General features: G+C 43.8%; 1 protein-coding gene across 1 annotated transcript in view; it reads right to left on the bottom strand.

The window, feature by feature from the left end:
• LOC147683085 (tetraspanin-15-like) overlaps positions 1–21818 on the bottom strand; it is a 215614-nt gene that overhangs the window by 35574 nt on the left and 158222 nt on the right. Inside the window, exon 4 of the mRNA XM_086943569.1 lies at positions 11548–11643. Within this exon, the coding sequence (XP_086799695.1) occupies positions 11548–11643 (96 nt within the window). The remainder of the gene's footprint in view (positions 1–11547; positions 11644–21818) is intronic.

Raw genomic sequence — 21818 nt, 5'->3', positions numbered from 1 at the left:
TTTTCCTTTCGGCTCCATATATCTTCTCAGCCAATGCTTCTAGCATACATTTGGTTCCTGTGCTGCTAAGTACTCGGGGTCGTGGTGAGATGGTGGATTGCCAACAACCAAAGAGACATCTAAGGCGCAGGCACTTAAGGAGTGCTCAGTCTGCAGAAAGAAGGGGTTTGGGGGCAGTTTGCTAGGGTGATTTGCTGCCTTGTGACACAGTATTATGAGTTTTGCAGGTTAGAACAAAGATTGGTTTTCTGCATCTGGAAGTTTTTGCGAAGAAATGTATATGAACATTAATTGCTGCAGCTCAACAAATTGCTCTTTAGTCAAAAACTAAACATGTATTTCTTGTGTGTCGCAAGGAAAGTAAGGGCACCATTTACAGTTGACATCTTTGTCCTAGTTTGTTTTTTTCTGCTGCTTCATTTGTTAACTAGTGGTACAACGAGCCATTTTTACATATTTTACAGATTTTTCTAAATATTTTACAAAATATTAATATACGTAATTTCAAATCTAGGATGCTATTTTTTTCGCCTTCTTGTACGTTAATTGGGTAATTCAAGGAGTACAGACGTTTTTATTATTCAGGAAGCACTTATAATCCCACTGGATACTTTATCGTCTTCTATTTGAATGTTTTAAGTTTATAATGTGATTTTGTCTTCCTTATTGACATTCACTATGGTTTTAGAATTTATGTGTGGTTTGCAGTGTATCACTAGTGTGTCCCATCTAGTTTGCAGGACATAGATGTGCAGCTTAGAAATGCTGTGATTACAGTTTTAACTTTATTTTTGGTTGTAGTCCTGATTTCAGAGTGGTACAAATTCCCTCACCCTGTGTCCTCATAGGCCTTCATTCTCAATTTGGTCATAACCACGACTCGAGCTCAGCATTGAATTTTGCACCCAAATTGGGATTCCTACTTAGGTCTTAGGATGAAATTGCACACCATTAAATACCATAGTGATTTCAGAATTTAGCCCAAGCGCAATTTGTGCCTGGAATAGCTCATTACATGGTACGAGACCTCAAAAAAAGTGGCTCCAACCCTGATAACATAATAAGGGGAAAGATCTCACCTACAGTGAGGATAGACCCACTCATCCCTTGGATAATGGTGTGGGATCAGCTTCTACAATGTGAGGGTTGCTGACAGTTAGAACATGAAATAACCATTCATAACTCCACTTTTACTGAAATATGGCAAGGGAGGGCACTCACCTTTGTCTTCTCTAGTACAGGTGTCTCCAACCAGGCAATCACTAGCTTTGCGAGGCATGCAGTATACACTATAGCAGGGGTCTCCAAACCGGTCCTGGAGGCCGGATCCATGCCAGATTTTTTGGATATCCCCATTGAGATACATGTAGTTATTTAAAAAAAATTGGTATGGATCCGGCCCTCCAGGACCAGTTTGGAGACCCCTGCACTATAGCGTGGAAGCATCTTCGCCCATCTTTTTGATTGGCTTAGATCCTAAATTATGCCTTCTGATTGGTTTTAGGCTTGTTAGTCCCTCTGCCTGACGGCCATGTTATTTGTATCCTTCAACAGCTACTGGTCCTTTACTGCAAACACTATTTTATTCCCTGTCTCCCTCCTGCCCCCTCCTGCAGCATGGGACTACTGGCCACCCCCAACTCCCATTCGTGCCTTTTTGCCTTCCCCCAGTCCTGTTTCCAATGCAATAGGTCTCGCGTAAATGCAATTCCTATTGCATTGCAAATGCTTGTTTTTTAAAAGAGATCCTGGGAAAGCCGATATGGCACGGTTCCTCCACGACAGCCATCGCAACATGTTATCAAGGCAATGTGGCTTTTATGTTTCATTGGGATATAAAAGGATTAAAATAGATATCGTCTTTCGGCGAGCGAGAGACGAAAGCTTGACTATTCTACAGGAAAAAAGTAGGTACCTCCCACGTTTCATTTCATGAGCTTATCCTTCAACTGAAAACAAAATGGCCGCGCCCTTATACAGTTTCACTTTCTTTCTCCTTTCCTTCACACGCTAGAGGCTGTTTTCATTCCGTAACTTTATGACCCCCCTGGGGAGGCTGCCAGGCAATATGCAACTTTCTGATGCCCCTGGGAAGGCCGCCAGGCATTAGGCGCCCACCACATTTCTTGGGGATGCACACCCACTCTTGGTTGTGTAGCATTAGTATCGCTCAGTACTTGCCGAACGCCCCCCCCCCCCCCATCCCCTATTCGGGCCTACTCTTTGTCCGTCCGTGCCCCCAGCAACCCGCCCTACTGCTCCCACCTCGGAGCTTGAGGTTGTTGGAGCCGGTGTGGAGCAGACTGTAGAGGTGAGTTGCTTTCGTTAATCCTTCCGGTTTGAAGCTATTCACTTTCTCGAATGATTATAGTGGAGGCCTATCAATCTGGCTCTTGGGTTATTCCAGGTGGATGTTTTGCGGTGAGTCGCTGCGTATCACAGTGTTTCTCTGTTTACACGAGCACTGAACTTACTGGGTCGGATCCGATGTATCTCACCAAATGACATGACCTGAATTTTTCCTTAAATATCCATCATATGCAGCAAGTCTGCCCCAGTTGATCTACCCCACTTGTTCTAAGTTAGTATTAAGTTTAAGCGCGATGCAGCCACAACACTCGCTTCCACTGTACTGCTGACATGTCTCATGGGTGGCTCGTACAGCGCTGGTCGGACCGCCCACCGCGGCCATGGCAGTTGTTTAGATTGCGCCCACCTGTTCATCTACCCGGCAGCTGCACCCACATGCAAAACTTCAGTAACTCTGTATAAGTAAGCATCAGCAACAGTGAGGAGTTAGCATTTACTTTTGTAGTGTATCACCTATTCCGTTCAGTTTCAACAGTTGTCTGTGAGCTTTAGTACAGAGCAGTTAAGGCAGAGATGTTTTATTAACTAATATTTTATTTATTTTAACTTATCGGTGTACTTAATCCTGTATTGGCATGCCTTATTCATAAGTTAGCACATAAGAGTACGTCCGAAGCATTCAAGTTTAACTCACATGTTAATTATATTAATAATGTTGTGACTGGAACTCACCCATGCTCTCTGGCTCGTAGCCTGTCTTAATAAAAGTTGTGATTCATTTAAATGTAATCCTCCTATTAATGTAAATTACATGTTTTAAAGTTATTCATTAGACATAACGGGTGCCTAAATACAGGGGCGCTTATTTACAAGCGCCTTTCTCCACTTTTGCGTCATTTCTAACATGGGAAAAGTGACGTATGGGTGGTGCAAGGGGCTTGTAAATAAGCTCCAGGGTGTTTCTGTGGATAGTCTGAATCCTGAAATCATTATTGCTAACATAATGAAAACTGAAATTTAAAAAAAATTATATTTGTTTGGGGGAGCTTGGTTTTAATGATTTACAACCAAATATGGCTGTGAGCTTTGCTGCAGCTGCTGACTTGCTGGTTCACTTCTTCTTTGACTCTGTCAGCCTACCGGTGGAGTGGGCTTTCCCTGAGCCGCCAGCAAGGGGGGGTATATTGAGGAGGCAGTATGTTTTTCTTCTGTGCCCGGGAATCCAAGTTGCCCATATGCTGCAGGAAGGGAGAACTGGGTGTTCTAGCAGGGGCAGGTGTAGGCAGGAAGCTCAGGTACAAAGCAGAGGCATTGTAGCTCCAGAGCTACAAGAAAGCAGTTGTGAGGCAACGGGGACCTATGCTTTTCTTCATTTGGCATGACTGTACCTGGAAGGTAGCTCTTGAGCACGAAGTACGGATTTCTGTGGGAGTAAACACATTGGCGTATTTCTCAAAATTGAACCTTCACGGTCCTCTCCATTACTGTTTCCTTAACCGCTGTGCATTGGAGCTTGTGAGTTTCTTTAATCTCTAGTCACTCCATTCCATGTCAGGCCATTGTATTGTTTCAGACTCCCTGCACCTCCCAACCACAGCACAAACTCTCCATTGTTCCATGTCATAACCCAGGCACTCCTTATTCCCCATCCGCTGCAACTCCCTTGCTCCTCTCTTATCAAAACACCTTGTTACGACACCTTGTGGTTTCTAAGCACCTTCATCCCCCACCTAGTTCAGCTATTATCTCCCTCTGTGACCCACTGAGTACCCATTTTGCTTTCAGAGTTTATCGCTGTAAAGCCAAGTACACATTCAGGGTATTGTACTTTTGATTCTACCTTTCCAGCCAACACATTCCTTTTGTTTTTCAAATATCTGGGTTGGGTTGGTCGACCCCATGTGGTTTGACAGATGATTTTCCCCTGCAGACAAAAACATTTAACCCATGTCAGGACTCCACAAATCCACTCGCCCGCTTGCATTTGTAAGTTAGAATTAATGAGGATGAACTATTTTTAGGTCCTACTTGCCTTTTCTGGTGAGTAGGAAGACAAACTAACGTTTGTCCTCTGTCTTTAAAAACGGAGCAAATGTGACAAGATAAGATTTAAAGGCATTTTTATTGCTCACAAAGTGAATGGGCAATAAAGATGCCTTTAAATCGTGTTATCTTGTCACTTTTGCTCAGTTTTTAGAGATGGAGGTCAAGTAGGTTGCAGTTAGGTCGAGGAGATTTTCCAGGGTACTAGACCTGCAGGACTAGTAACATTTTTCGAGCCCTGCATGTCGTTGTTCAGGCTTTGCATTTTATGATGGCCTTGTAAATTTAATCTCTTTTTTTCCTTTCTTTATTTGGCTCTCAACAACAAACATCATGGCTGTTTTAGAGCACTGTTTCCCTTCCCAGCATCCCAGTGGACCCGCTGCTGCCCCTCACCTGCAGACAATATACTGCATGGCTAAATACTTACAAAGCCCTAAAGGCGAGACCGATTGCATCGTAAATGCTTGTTAAATTACCACTAGGTTACGTTTTCCTTTTAAACTTAAGGTCAAGCTGTTTTATTTTGCATTATTATCATCAGGCTGCAGATAGCAGGGCCTGATAATGAGCAGTGCTAAGTCAGATTCATGACCTAGGCTGGGGCCGGGGTACAGTGGTGAAAAACTGAAGCCATGAGGTATTCAACTCTTAAATAAAAGTCCTTGACAACTCAATATTGGAGTTTAAGAACAAAATGATATTTCTGAATGCTTTTAAATGGGAGAAAATGAAAATGAAAAAATAACCTAATTATTAAGTCCACTCTTCATTTCAATTTTCTCCCATTTCAAAGTGTCACATTTACAAACAGCAGGCCTCTTGCTTCTAATGGACAGTAGACATTGTGCCATATGTAGATCTGAAAAATACAGTAATTCTTTTAAATCAGAGAAATTAAAAGTGCAGAGTAATGTTCCATATTTTGAACATTTTTGTTGAACATTTTTCTGCACTTTAAATACACTAACGGTGCCACATATGGTGAAAGGTTTATCCTGTGCAACAGATACATATGACACATGCTCTCAGTCACCCATACACATATAACCCATCCAAACACACACATGTTCATACACCCCCAAACACCACACTCTCACTGACACCCACGGTAGCCATGTCATAGTGCGCCTTGTCAAAGTTTTTTCTTCAAACCATAGTATCTGGCTCTATGGACATTAGCCTGAAAGTCAATGAAAGTGGGAGTCGGGGTGTCTGGTAACAATGTGTGAGCTGTTTAGCCTTCAGTAGCTCACAATGATTTTCACTAATCAGAAGTAGCTCTCACTACAGGTTTGAGACCCCTGCTCTAGTAAAACTGTCTGCAAAGGCATGCAACATCCAATACCTGATGCTCAAGTACTCTAATTTAGAGTCTTAGAAGATGGCCATACTATTTGGACAACCTAAATGTGAAATACTAAACACAGGCAGCCTCTAAACTAATCACTAGCGTGATATGGCTATTGATATATATACGTTGCTCTATGTTTGTTCCGCTTGATATTTTTTTGCTCTCATTTTTATCATTAGTCACATTAATTTCCATACCATTACTGTTAGACCTGGCCCTTTTTTTCAGCGTTATCCCCCAACTTTTTGCCTTCTTCCTCCTATTTTCTGCAAAAAGAGTCCTGTGTGTGGTCTCGAAAAACAAAGTCCTATGATTAAAGCGGAGACAATAATTCAGACAGGAATCATTCCCGTCGAGTAGCCAGGAAGGCTAGCTCATTCCCACGTAACCAGAATTATTGATTATGGTAAAGGTCACAGGAGCTCCCAAATCCTAAAAACAATGGATGTGAGAAACACCCCTCCTCCGATAGACCAATAAGGGGTCGTGAAGGCATAAAATGTTTGGATGGAATGGGTTCCCGAGTAAAACCTTAAACATATATGTCGCAAAATGAGGACTAAATAAAAAAAAAAAAAAAAAAGAGTCCTGTGCACACGTATCACTCAGAGTGGTTTTCAGGTGAGAACCCAAAGTTTTAGTCAAAGTTCAATAAATAATTTCAGAGTCCAACTGTGTGGAGTGATAGTTATTTAATCGTTCAGGATGGATCAGTACATACAAGAGCAAGTAGCCGAAACGTGTTTCGCCACACCGTGTACGGGTAATGACTCATCAGGGCTGTCTATGTTAAGCGACCTTTGGTTAAGTGGACAGGTGCGCCTATCGTTGTTGAAGGTCGGGGTATGGTGGTGTGGCGACGGGGGGGGGGGAAATTCCCTCGGTACAATGATGAAATGGCGGGCACGTTTCAGGACGGGTATGTCCTAATCAGCGTGCTGTCGTTGAGAGTGTGTCAAGCACGGGTATACGGGTATGTGCATGCGGCATGTTGCAGCATCGGGTAATGGATGCTGCAACATGCCGTATGCACATACCCGTGCTTGACACGTCGCCACGCCACCATACCCTGACCTTCAACAACGCTAGGCGCGCATGTCCACATAACCAAAGGCTGCTTAACATATACAGCCCTGATGAGTCATTACCCATACACGGTGTGACGAAACACGTGTTGGCTACTTGCTCTTGTATGTACTGATCCATCCTGAACGATTAAATACCTATCACTCCACACAGTTGGACTCTGAAATCATTTATTGAACTTTGACTAAAACTTTGGGTTCTCACCCGAGAACCACTCTGAGCGATACGTGTGCACAGGTCTCTTTTTGCATTTCATTTGACAGGAGATAAGTCTCGCTGCCTCCGCAGGGGATGTATTCTGCTGGTTTTGTTCCCCTGACCTGTTTGCACCGGACCAACACATTCTGCTACCACCTACGTACTAGGTACCCGCTGAGCGCCAAATCTTCCTGACAACCTTCAAAACCATTTATCTCCGTTCCTCCTATTTTCCGACCCTCTTTTTGTTGGCTTAGGACTCTGGACACTTTACCACTGCTAATCAGTGCTAAAGTGCATGTGCTCTCTCCTTTAAACATGGTATGATTACTTCACACCTGTTTGGCATATTTAATTTACCAGTAAGTCTCTTGCACAATGGTATTCCACATAACCACATAACCTACAGAAGTAGGCTTTTAAACCTGTCTCAGGCCTGCCACATTGAATGAGCAGTTGCCTGCCACATTGACTTGGCATTTAAAATTCTTGCCAAGCCTCAAACTCCCATTTTACTACATATAAGAAGGCCCTGGCTAGCCCTGTGGACAGGGTGTTGTGTAAGTAAAAGGTAGGACATGTGCCTTTATTGTGTGGAATGTCCTGCTAGTGACAAACATCCTATTTTGTTTCTCACTACTGTGAGGCCTTCACCTCTCATAGGCTAGCATTGGGAATTCCCTTATATGTGTTGTTAATTCCTGATCTGAAGGGAGTAACGTTGCCATGTTTGGTATGTTTAGAATGGTAGTGATAAATCCTGCTAACCGGTGCAGATGAATTTTATATTACAATTTTTGAAATAGAAATTGGGCATTTCTCTGTGCTTATAACTCTAGTGTTTTGCAGCCTGATTGCAATTCACGACCAGGGCAGAGTGACAGTTACACTTTGTGCACACTTTCCAGGCAGCCACAACAGAGGGAAGGCTGGGTGTGACAAGAGAGCCATTTTCATCCATCTGCATACTGATAGTCTTCGTGGGCTGGGAGAGGTAGGCGGGGGCACTTACATTTGTATAGGCTATGTCCTGCTCTCACACAAAGGGCCTGGTTTACCCCCCTACTGATGTCTGGAACCAGGGCTGGGTTAAAAGAGGTTTGTGTTACACTTGAAAGGGTTTCTTTGAAATCCAAAGATATTTTGGAGTATAAGTAAAGGTGCTCTGATCCCATGTTTTTACTTCACGTTGAGGTCGCGAGGAGACTCTGCAACCAAGAGGAGCTATGCTGCTAAAAGGGACTTCCACTTTCTCTGCTGTGTTGGCCTGCTGCCAGCTGATTGCTGTGCTGCCAGGAGGGACTGTCACTTTGCACTGTGCTCTGCTGTGTTGGCCTGCTGCCTGCTACCTATGCAGTGAGGGAGGACTGGACCTGCCCGCTATAACCTCTTGATCCAAAGAAACTCCAAGGGCTTTTTGGCTTGCCTCGTGTTATGGAAGTCTCAGGGACATCAACGTCTTCCTTGTCTTCAATATGTGCCCTACCTAAAAAGCAACATCTACTGTAGGGCAATTTTAACTCTTATTGAACTATTAGGTGCACTCTAATCACCTAGAGCCTGCTGCCCTGGTCTCAATCATCTTGTTTCTCTCCCGGAGCCTTCAGGTTACCTGCTTCATTGCCGGATGTGCCGCTGCATTAGAATCACTGCTGTGCTACCATCAACAGCTGAGTGCGGCCTAGCCCAGCTCCTTGGGCTGAAGATTTCCTCAGAAAGCCTCTGCAGCTGTTAAGCCTCAGTTCTACCTGCATCAGTACTCACTGACACAAGCCCAGTATGTGAGGCCCACCAACACTTAAGTATGGGGCTGGAGAGCCACTGGGGCGCCCGAGAACAATGTGGTGCTTGCTTCGCTGTCCTGTGTGCAAGGACAAAGGAACTCCAGGTACTGTGCCGCAGGTCCCGCGCTGCCGGTGTTGTGCATGTTATTGCAGGGGAAACGTTTTGTAGTAATACTACAGCCCCTTTACGTTGGAAACGGTGCAGCCAGGGAAGAGGAGATTAGCGTATCTCCTGTAATTGGTCTGTCAGGCACTGTCAACTTTGGGGGTAATCTAATTTACTGTTAGGGCACTCAGCTTTTGATACCTACATGTCTTCGGGCTGGTACACAGTGCCCCATACCTTAACTCATGATACCTCTGGCCCAATCTTAATTACATCAAGTGAAGCAGCCCGGCTGCCCGAACTACAGTAACTCCCTTAAAGGGAGCAGCTGCATTTCTTTCTGATGACCACGGATGTTTGCGGGACATATTGCCTCAATCATAAACGCTTCGAGACACGCTGGTGGTGCTAGCCTGAATTACTTGAAGAGCTTTAAGACAAACTTTAATCCACTAATTTCGGACCCGTGCGGTCCCAATGTTCAGCATTACGCTTCTTGCAGTGTCACTCAATATTACCGTATATACCCGAGAGAAGCGCATCGGTTGTTAGAATCTCCATGAACTCACACATCACAGAACGCCTGGATATATTAGAGCACTCTTTTAAAAATTAACCATTGTATATCTTGTGATTTACTGATTGGGTTTTTGCAGTTTGGGTCTTATTTCATTAAGATAAAGACACCCAATTTTCTAAAAACTGGTGTGGAGTCCTTTTTGTGGTGATTTCACTGTGTCACTGTACTTAATGTGTTGAAAAAATACTTTACAAATTGCCCCTGGGGATAAGCCTGACTTCTCTGTGCCAAGTTACAACTGGGGGAGCATAGGTTATCTTGGTGTGTAAATTACTCGCCGGACTAGAGTGGTGGGTTCTGCCTGGCTTAGGTGCATACCTTAGCCAACCAGAAACCCCATTTCTAACAATTACCTGTTTTGTCACTTTAGTGCAGGGCTCCCCCTTCACATGCTCAGTACTCTTATGTATATCCCAATCCAATGACCAAACTCAATCAACTTTCTTGGTTCAATTTTTTGTAACAGCAAATGATTAGGGAGGGAGTAGTTCTACAGAACTTACATAGGATGCCCCTCTGACGTCAGTAACCACGTCACTGCCTTCATTTAACATCGAAAAAGGAAACAACATTAAGATAGCCATTGTTAAGAATTCCTTACCTTACGGTTCACAAGCCCTAAAACAAACAAGATTTGGAAAGGAAATGAGGCCTACTATTTTGCTTCTTCCGAAAAAGTACAAAGCTCTCAGGGGACAACACTGAATGTATAACCTTTGTTATACATGGCTTCCACAGGAAGCCTGATTTGTTTATGCCAGAGTCTAAATCTGGTAATTCACTACTATGATGTAGCAACAGTTGATAACACAACTCGTTAAACACTGTTGCTATGTCATAAAGACTCTCCAGGCCACGTTCCCAGGGCTCAATCAATCAATCATAGGCATTTATAGAGCGCTCTACTTACCCGGAGGGTCTCAAGGCGCTAGGGGGGAGGGGGGGGGGGGGGGTGCTGCTGCTACCCGAACAGCCAGGTCTTGAGCTTTTTCCTGAAGGCGAGGTGGTCTTGGGTCAGGCGCAGGCCGGGAGGGAGGGAGTTCCAGGTCTTGGCGGCCAGGTAGGAGAAGGACCTTCCTCCTGTTGTCGTTCTTCGGATGCGGGGGACGGCGGCGAGGGCGTGACTGGCTGATCGGAGGTGTCGTTTGGGAGCGTAGAAGTTGATGCGGTTGTTGAGGTAGCTCAGGCCTTGGTCGTGAAGAGCTTTGTGTGCGTGGGTAAGGAGACGGAAGGTGATTCTCTTGTTGACCGGGAGCCAGTGCAGGTCTTTTAGGTGTCCGGAGATGTGGCTGTGCCGTGGGATGTCGAGGATGAGTCTGGCTGAGGCGTTCTGGATCCGTTGGAGTCTCTTCTGGAGCTTGGCGGTGGTTCCAGCGTAGAGGGCGTTGCCGTAGTCCAGACGGCTGGTGACGAGTGCCTGGGTGACAGTCTTCCTGGTCTTGGTGGGGATCCACCGGAAGATCTTCCGTAGCATGCGCAGGGTGTTGAAGCATGACGAGGAGACGGCGTTGACTTGCTTGGTCATGGAGAGGGAGGAGTCCAGGATGAAGCCCAGTTGAGAGCCTATCAGTGCAGCGATGCTTGTCTTCTTTGAATGAAAGCACAATGCTCAGCGGCAAGAGGGGCAAGGAAGACAGGGAAGGTGGGGATTGGCTGGCTAAGGATGGCAGGCAAGGCATCTTTTTTCATATTTGGGAAAGGAGAAACCATATTATATGACTGCCCCATTAATCCACTTCCCCTCTGCAGCAACTGAAAGCAGGGGCAAATGACTTTGGGGGCCATATACAACATAAAACTATAGGTGGGCAAAAATGTATTACTGGGATTTTTTTCACCTCAGGGTTCTGAGTGACACCATAGACTACTTGAGCTTCACTCCCCGTCTCCAGGGGAATTACACAAACACATTGGGAAATGGTCTAATTCTCAGGCCACTTGATTGGAACCAAATGGGTCTATGAATAGAGAGAACACAATCACACTATGAATGCAATACTAACATTATGTGAAATATAAAGTCTCGGAGATTCTCATTCGGACATGCAAGTATCTAAAACGTACAGGCAAGTAAGTGTCCACTAACCTTTTTTTGTACGTAGTCCAAGATATTCTTGAAGTCTAGATCGTCGTAGTAGTGCTTGATTCCTTCTTGAATGTTTAATAGCATAAGTGCTTTCACCTGGAACATATTTAAGATGCAAAAGTTACGTTAACCAAGGGCGTATTTTGATGGCATTTGTTGGCATCTCCATCATTCGTGGTGCGCAATGTGTGTCGTTCAGAATAAAAGGAGAGTTGTTTTCCACCAATGAGCTCTAGGTGACACCTTTACTCAGGGAATCTATATGTATTGATTTTTTTTATATATATTGTCCGATTGTTAAGGTGTTTTAATTAAAATGATTTTTGTTAATCAAACAATAAAGACCCAATAATAATACTCAGGGAGTCAACATCTTAATAACAGATAAAGCGAGAAAAGCTGCCTAGTAGTTCCTTGTACGAATGACAGAATACACTTAAGCTAGAAACAATTACATGCTCCTAAATTCAAAGAAAAAACAGGATTGGAAATCTGTAGAGCTCATCAGGGTTTTCGTTCAACTGCTTGCGATAACGTTCGCTCGTAAGTGACCTACCATTGTCCTGTATTATGTTACTCATGATGCTTACTCGCATAGACATTTTTATTGAATGAATTGAATTCTTAATATATGTTGTTTTGTATGCGACTTTTATGGCCAATGGCCGAAATAAAGAATTTCTGACTTAGAGTAGTGAGAAGGCTACTTTATTATGCCAGGTGGCTGAATGTTTTTTGTATACAGGTGCAATAATGTAATAGTCCACTAGATGGCAGCATTGCCTATTACATGATCTGCAGCACGACCTCTCAAACAAATTAGTGGTTATATTCTTTGCTCTCTATCGACTCTATTCATTGTAATCTCTGATCTGACTCACCACTAACAATGCCTGTACACTGATATCCAATTGACTTTTGACAGTACGTCAGACGTTTGACTTAGCAGCGTTTACGCCCTTTACTCTCCCTATGATCGCACCAGTGCTTCTAGATTATTCTTGGGCGTGCGCATCATAGGAAGAGACTGACATCAAGTAGTTCAGGCACAAGGAGGAAGAAAAGTGAATTTCTATACTTTGGGTTTAACAAAACGCGTAAAACCGTATACAATATCATTCCTTAAATAGCTGCATGGGCATCAACATTAAGAAGCCTGATATTGCACAGTACCGAAATAAAAACAAGCATTGGCAATGCCAATTGGTCTCGGCATTTTAATGAGTTTAGTGGTGTAGTTGCTATTATAAATATATTAATATACTGTGTGTAGTATTCGCTGTTAACTTTACTATCAAGATAAGCAACGAAAATGTAAATATATTGTATCTGTAACTTTTAATAAACAAGTATACTGCATTAGCTATTTTTGCCCATGTGTGGCCTATTCCTAAATTAATAGCCAGATGTTTAAGAGAGAGTGAGATTTCAGAAAGCATTTCACACATTCTACTTCACAGCAGTGATGGATGGTTACAGTATGATTCTGCTTTGTGGACAGTTGTACTGGAATCTGACAAAAATCAGAAGATATAAACTTAATGAGATTGTTTGCTTTTTGCATTAATGTTCATTAACATAAAATAACTCATGTCAAGATGTACTGCTTAAAAAACCTAAAGTTATAGGAAAACAAGGGAACCCGAAGGTAGTACACTAGGGAACTTGGGTGTTTAACTTATTACAAAAAATAGTGGACCCTAGTAGTTTGGGGGATCAGGGTAAGAATAGAAACAAACTGAAATAGTATTTATGTCCTTTGTCCAGCCGGACAGGAATTTATTTGGAGATGCAAACATGATTTATTTATTTGTCCTGAAGATGATGCCATTTATCTTGTTTTTTGGCATCGAAACGTCGTCGACACAATAGGATCATATGTACTGAATATGCTTGTGAATGCTATGTACAATGGTCACAAACTACAATCAAGTCTGTTCACTGATTATAAGTATACAGACCGATTTGCTTGCTCTTGCCTATACTTGTTGTTTTGTCTTATTCACTGTAGGTCATGGGCTGTGCCCCTGTCATGTTTCACAGGTTTGCTTCGTGACGGCCGTCACCGCGGTCACACGGCCAGTCTCGAACTGTTCTTCTTTTAGGTATCAGAGCCGGTCGGGAAACAGAAACTACCACTCCCGGCATGCTAGCACGGGAGAGAGACGGAGCGTCAGGCGTCCGGCACGTGGTGACGTCATTTCAGGAAGTAAAGGGAGTCAAGGAATACAGAACGCTGCCGATAATTCTTCATGTGTTTGGCGTGTTTCAAAGAAGTCCGGTAAGGCTGTTCCGTGTTCTCCTTGACTTGGTTCCTACATTTGTCTTACGGGTTTGACGAAGAAGAAGAATTCTTTGTCTTCCCGTGATTGTGGTGTTTAAAGTGCGATATTGGAGTTGGAGCGTGACCCAACATTGGTTTTCAAGGAGAAGTCAGACTTGGTTATCAAACCAGCAAAAAGGGGATTATTTCTTCCCACGTTATTGACTTTGTTTCTTTTGGCATTTCCCATGATTGGGGACTCTTTACTAATCACAGCGGACTCTGAGGTTAAGAGTCATAATTTGGTGTGCGATTCATTGTTTTGCAGAGACTAAACATGTGGGGTGCTTTGTGTTATAGCTGCGAACATTAGTGGCTATACTTTGCCCTTGGTTTTGAGGCAAACCCCTTCTCATTCTGCACACTGTATTTTCATTCCTGAGAGATGAGAAACCAATATTAATATCATCATTTTCAAAGTTAAGAATTATTAACTCTCGAAGCTGCACAGTTTATTTTCAAGTGTATTCCTGTTTCTATTTTATAGGAGAGAAAGAACGGAGGAACTGTCAGTGGGTTTGTTAAGCAATAAGACTAGAGTCCCAGGTGTGTTTCCTAAAATGATCAGAATCCTCTTCTCAATGTGCAGAATGTATTTCTAATGTTAAAACACAATTCTTGTTTTCTCCTTTCTCCCAGTTATCCAAATTCCTTGTTCCATTCCTAGAACTCTCCTAAATAAAGCCCATCGTATTTTTCTTTACAGGTAGGCAGAGAGTAGATTAGCAACAACATAGATGGAAGGAATGTGATTTTGGTTACGTATGCACAAAACAAACATTGTGTTTGAATATCTGTTACTTGTCATTACAGATCTCCCTCCCGGCTGTTCCCTTCCTTTCCTTCCCGGCTTTCTATCTTTCTGTTTTCTTATTTCTCCCTCGTGTGACTATCCCAGTAGTCTGTGTACACTACTTCAAACTTTGGGGCCGTCATGAGATGGAGCCCATAACATCATCGGTGTAATCCTGGTGGAGTCCTGAACCGAAGCCTGACAGAATTATCGGCCCACGGTTATTACTCTTCCCGATTGCATAGACGCCATGGCTACCATGGATGATGTTTTGGCAGCTTTGGCAGTGGTACAGGCAGAATTAGTGACGTCCAGACAGGAAGCAAGGGCTCATACCGCTCAATTACAAGCACAAGTAGATAATATGCAGAGAGATTCATCTGATACCAGTGGTACGCCAGGTCCATCAACGTCTGTAGTGGTAGAAATGCCTTCTCAAATACCTTTGGCTCCTCCCGAGCGGTTTATGGGGGATAATAAGAAAGTACAGGTCTTCATGTCCCAAATCCTTTTGCACTTTATGTGCAAACCGAAGATGTTTGCTACCAACCAAGCCAGAGTGGCGTTTCTGATATCATACTTGGGAGGCGAAGCTGCACAATGGGCGGTACCAGTGGTTCGAAGGGACGATCCTCTACTGTATGATTGGGCAGAATTCCGGTGTGAATTCAAAAAGACTTTTGATAGACAAACTGAAACTTTTTCAGCCGATAAGGATTTACTGGAACTTAAACAAGGGAACTCAGATCTGGTAACATACCTGAATAGTTTCAGAATACTTGTAGCAGAAACTGATTGGCCTGAAGCAAAAATGTCCGCCGTGTTTTATCATGGTCTTTCAGACGATCTCAAAGACGCTTTGGCTACCATAGATCCCCAACCTAGAACCAGTGCCGCTCTCATCGAACTCACACTCAGGTTGGATCATAGGATGAAGGACAGAAAAGGGGATTTAAAGAAAAAAGAACGCCCTCTGACCGTGTATGACCGAACAGGGGACGAAATGCCTACGCCTGTAGAAGCTATGGAAGTGGGTGCTGTCAGGGCCTCTTTAACCCTCAGCGAAAAAGACCATAGGAGAAAACAGGGTTTGTGTCTCTACTGCGGGAAAAAGGGGCATTATTTACGTGATTGCCCGGTTAAACCCAAATCGGGGAGGTTTCGTACCGGTCAAGCAGCGGCAGGTACGTCGGAGAATAAGACGGAAAACTCCAAAGCTTGAAGGTAGAAGAAGGGAAACCCTCGAGTGCAATGATCATCCCTTCAACCCACCCCTGCCATCAGGAAAGAAGCCATTTGTTCTTGGAGATGAAAATTGTAATAGACAATGATGAAAAATCACTCCGTGCTATTATTGATTCAGGAGCCACTGGGTGTTTCATGGATCACAAAGAGGCAGAAAGATTGGGAGTACACCTTATCGCCAAAACACACCCCGAAACAGTGTATACTGTGGATGGTAGGGAGTTATCCATGGGCCCTATCCAACACTACACTCCTGATTATGATCTAATATTTGAGGATGAACATCATGAGCGTCTCTCTTTTGGTCTCATCGATGCACCTCATTTTGGAACCATATTGGGTCTTCCATGGTTGAAGAAACATAACCCATGTATTCATTGGCCTTCTGACACAGTGGTGTTTAATTCGACATATTGCAATGAACATTGTGTACCGGGAAGAAAAGGACCTGCACAAGTCCTAGCATTGAGACACCATGTAGCTACAGCAGCCGAAAAAGAAGTAGAATTACCCTTAGAATACAAGGAATACGAGGAAGTATTTAGTGATAAAAAGGCAGAGGTACTCCCACCACATCGCGATTTTGACTGTCGCATTGACCTGGTACCCGGAGCAACTATACCCAAAGGAAGGGTGTACGCCTTAACCTTGCCTGAAAACGATGTCCTTCGAGAATACTTGGACAAATACCTTGCCTTAGGATTCATCCGGCCCTCGCGTACACCTGCTGCCTCCCCATTGTTCTTTATCCCTAAGGCTAATGGTGAGAAACGCTGTTGTATTGATTATAGAGCGCTAAATACCATCACTATAAAAAATCAATATCCCTTGCCATTAATTTCGGTGCTATTGGAACAAGTAAGAGCAGCTCGGATATACACCAAGTTGGATCTCAGGGGTGCCTACCATCTTGTGAGGATTAAGGAAGGTGACGAATGGAAGCCGGCCTTCAAGACGCGGTACGGGCTTTATGAGTACCTCGTGATGCCGTTCGGGCTATGTAACGCCCCGGACACATTTCAATGCTTTTTGAATGAAGTCCTCAGAGAACAATTGGATCATTACGTTGTGGTCTATATAGACGACATCTTGATTTATTCGGCAACCACAGAAGAACATGTGATACATGTGAGGAACGTGTTGAAAGCACTACAGGAACATCATTTATACTGCAAGATCACAAAATGTGAATTTCATGTCACCACGTGGAGTTTCTGGGTGTCATGCTCACACCGGACGGTCAGGAGATGGCTGAACGAAAGGTCAAAGCTATCAAAGAATGGCCACAACCCCATACCATCAAAGACATTCAATGTTTATTGGGGTTTGCCAACTTCTACAGGAGGTTTATTAGTAACTTTTCCAATCTGGTTACACCTTTAACGAAACTCACAAGAAAGAACACACCGTTTGTCTGGGACACCGAAGCACAACACTCTTTTGACGGATTAAAAAAGGCCTTTTCTACAGCTCCAGTGCTGGTACATGCCAATCCCGAAGACCCCTTTATAGTGGAGGCTGACGCTTCAGAAGTGGAGATTGGAGCGGTCTTATCCCAGAAGAACAAACAGACAGGGTGTTTTCACCCCATCGCTTTCATGTCACGAAAATTGAGCCCCGCTGAGGTGAATTATACGATTGCGGAGAAGGAGTTGCTGGCCATCAGGGATGCCTTTCGGGAATGGAGACATTGGTTGGTGGGGGCCAAACACCAGGTGATTGTTTATACTTATCATCGGAACCTCCAATTTATGCGAGATGCAAGACATCTTACTCCCAGGCAATTGCGTTGGATGTTATTTTTTGAGGAATACCACTTCTTGGTAACCTACCGCCCCGGAGCCCAGAACAAGAAGGCCGACGCCCTTACCAGACAAGAACATCCAGTGTTACACGATGTTACCCCATGTCGAGCCATCGAAGAACCGTCCAGAGTCATTGGGGCAGTTCAAACCGAAGACTTTGTGTTGGGAGTCAGAAACGGGGTTAAAACCTGTGTTTGGAGAACGTGGTTACGGTATCATAGAGAGTGGAAGATGGTTCAAGGAATACCCATGAAGGGATCTCAGGTGTTGGTACCCACGCTACATCTTCGAAAGACTGTATTCCAGTGGTGTCATGAAGCACCCAGTGCCCGACATATGGGATATGCTAAAACAGTGGAAAAGACCTTGAGGCAGTTTTGGTGGCCTTCAATCAGGCCCGATTTGAAACAATGGATAAAAGAATGTTCTATTTGTGCTCAGATGAAATCCGACAGACAGAGACCCCAAGGTTTATTACAACCACTCCCAACACCAGAGAATCCATGGGACAGCTTTTCAGTAGATTTCATTGTGGGCCGTCTTAAAGACCAGGGGAAAACAGCTATTATTGTCGTAGTGGATTACCTCACAAAAATGGGACATTTTATAGCTTGTAATCAGGTGCCCACAGCAGGTCAACTAGCACACTTACTGATGATCCATGTTGTACGGCTGCATGGTCTCCCCAAGGTCATAGTGTCAGATAGGGGGGCCCAGTTCACGGCTAACTTTTGGAAAGCTTGGTGTTCCGATTTAAAGATCAATTTATCCTTGTCTACTAGCTTTCACCCGCAAACAGATGGACAAACGGAGAGGGTGAACCAAACACTCAAACAATATTTTCGATGTTATGTCCAAAGTAACAAGGGGTCTTGGGTGGATTGGTTGTGGGTGGCAGAGGTAGCCTACAACAGCGCTCAGCATTCTTCCACCAAACATACACCTTTCTTTTCTTCATATGGTCATCACCCTAGGTTCACGCCGTTAATGCTCCCAGGCGCTGTCGATAAGTCACCTTTAGCAAAAGAAAGATTGTCACGTGTCCGCAGAATTCTTCTTGCCACACAGAACAATCTGATCACTGCCAAGGCCAGATACAAGGTACAGGCTGATAAACATCGTAGAGCTGGCCCAATGTACAAACCCCGGGATCGGGTGTGGGTTTCTACCAAGAACATTCAGTTTAAGAAACACAGTGTCTTTAACCCCAAGTACATAGGGCCCTATGAGGTGGTTAAACATATTAACCCGGTAGCAGTAAAAGTCCGATTGCCTGCTCATATGAAAATACACCCGGTATACCACGTGTCCCTACTTAAGCCTTCGTATAGTCCAGTGAAAAAAGCGCTGCACCCTGTTTGGGTGCATCAAGACCGGGAGTATGAAGTACAGAAGGTGTTGGATTCGAGAGTGGTGAGAGGAAAGCTGCAGTATCTGTTAGCATGGAAGGGTTTTCGTCCTGAAGAGAATTCATGGGAAACAGCTAATGATGTGCATGCTCCCCGTTTGGTGAAAGACTTCCATAGGTTGCATCCAACTCGGCCAGGGGTTGGAAGGAACCCCTTGTAAAGGGGGATGTGCTGTCATGTTTCACATGTTTGCTTCGTGACAGCCGTCACCGCGGTCACACGGCCAGTCTCGAACTGTTCTTCTTTTAGGTATCAGAGCCGGTCGGGAAACAGAAACTACCACTCCCGGCATGCTAGCACGGGAGAGAGACGGAGCGTCAGGCGTCCGGCACGTGGTGACGTCATTTCTGGAAGTAAAGGGAGTCAAGGAATACAGAACGCTGCTGATAATTCTTCATGTGTTTGGCGTGTTTCAAAGAAGTCCGGTAAGACTGTTCCGTGTTCCCCTTGACTTGGTTCCTGCATTTGTCTTACGGGTTTGACGAAGAAGAAGAATTCTTTGTCTTCCCGTGATTGTGGTGTTTAAAGTGCGATATTGGAGTTGGAGCGTGACCCAACATTGGTTTTCAAGGAGAAGTCAGACTTGGTTATCAAACCAGCAAAAAGGGGGATTATTTCTTCCCACATTATTGACTTTGTTTCTTTTGGCATTTCCCATGATTGGGGACTCTTTACTAATCACAGCGGACTCTGAGGTTAAGAGTCATAATTTGGTGTGCGATTCATTGTTTTGCAGAGACTAAACGTGTGGGGTGCATTGTGTTATAGCTGCGAACATTAGTGGCTATACTTTGCCCTTGGTTTTGAGGCAAAAACCTTCTCATTCTGCACACTGTATTTTCATTCCGGAGAGATGAGAAACCAATATTAATATCATCATTTTCAAAGTTAAGAATTATTAACTCTCGAAGCTGCACAGTTTATTTTCAAGTGTATTCCTGTTTCTATTTTATAGGAGAGAAAGAACGGTGGAACTGTCAGTGGGTTTGGTTAAGCAATAAGACTAGAGTCCCAGGTGTGTTTCCTAAAATGATCAGAATCCTCTTCTCAATGTGCAGAATGTATTTCTAATGTTAAAACACAATTCTTGTTTTCTCCTTTCTCCCAGCTATCCAAATTCCTTGTTCCATTCCTAGAACTCTCTTAAATAAAGCCCATCGTATTTTTCTTTACAGGTAGGCAGAGAGTAGATTAGCAACAACATAGATGGAAGGAATGTGATTTTGGTTACGTATGCACAAAACAAACATTGTGTTTGAATATCTGTTACTTGTCGTTACAGATCTCCCTCCCCGCTGTTCCCTTCCTTTCCTTCCCGGCTTTCTATCTTTCTGTTTTCTTATTTCTCCCTCGTGTGACTATCCCAGTAGTCTGTGTACACTACTTCAAACTTTGGGGCCGTCATGAGATGGAGCCCATAACATCATCGGTGTAATCCTGAAGAGTCCTGAACCGAAGCCTGACAGCCCCCTTGACATTACTTTCTGATTGTGTGCATCGCCAAATAAATTCCTGTCCAGCTGGACAAAGGACATAAATACTATTCCAGTTTGTGTCTATTCCTTCCCTGTTCCCCCAAACTACTAGGGTCCACTTTTGTTTGTAATAAAAAAACTAAAGAGCATATTTTCAAAGAATTGGCATAGGGCAGCACTGCAAGTCATTTTGTTGAGCTGCCCTATGCCAATTCGAAAGGGCAAGAATGCATCATATTTACAACATATGGTGCATTCCTGTCCTTTCAGATTTCACACACAACCATTCAGTGTATACACGGACAGCAATGATAGTAACAACACAACTACTAACCATCACACGCCCACAAGTGTGACTATTTTACGCCCCCAAAACTATAAACATGACTTGGGCAACAGGTAACCGTAATTTGTAACGTATATTGAATTCATAATTAACTGTTGTCATGATTATCTCTAAATTGGCCAGAGAACACCACCTTGTGGTAGACTATCACTAGCCCAGTTGTTGACAATTAAGTTCTGGTGCCAAGAACCGGAAGTCACTGGCTCAAACTAAGCACTGCCCCAACACTCTGAACAGCGTTTTGTTGGTTTCATGGCTGATCACAGCCATTGTAGAATGCCAAGGGTGGCAGTACATTCTGTCAGAAGGGGCAGAGACAGAAGGCGGACTGAGTGAATAGTGCTCTGAATACACCGGCCTCCAGGCCCTGCTGATTCATTTCAGACTTCTGAGGTGAAGATTTCCCGAGGGTGTTACCCTTTGTGAGCTATGCTGGAGTTCATTATTCCGTTAGGTGAAGGATCTCTCATTTGGCCAGAATTTTTAGAGTTAGGACCTGCGGCCTCGAAGTTGTCATCTGACTGATGCAAGTAAGAGTAACCTGTGAGGCATAGAAACATAAATAAATCAAAGTCATTGAATATACCTGTGAGCACTGGCTACGGAAGACAGGTTTTCAGCATGGCAATGGGTTCATTCATAGTCTTTGTTTTCATTGGATGAGACGATATAAAGTCTCCACAGGATAGTCTTCCTTTGTCAGTACATGAATAACTATGAAAGGGAAAAGAGATGCAGAAAGAAAACATTTGTCTACTAATGGCTGTCCTGATTAAAAAGAGGAGAGCAAGGATAAGACGTCTGAGGCATGCATTTTCTCTGGAAAATAATCCTGAGAAAACTAATATTCTGTCAGCTAGTGCTGTGTAGATGAT

The sequence above is a fragment of the Lissotriton vulgaris genome, chromosome 11, assembly GCF_964263255.1.
Source record: "Lissotriton vulgaris chromosome 11, aLisVul1.2, whole genome shotgun sequence".
NCBI classification, from domain to species: domain Eukaryota; kingdom Metazoa; phylum Chordata; class Amphibia; order Caudata; family Salamandridae; genus Lissotriton; species Lissotriton vulgaris.
Note: the sequence above shows the minus strand (reverse complement) of the source record. Positions and strands in the feature narration are given on the sequence as shown.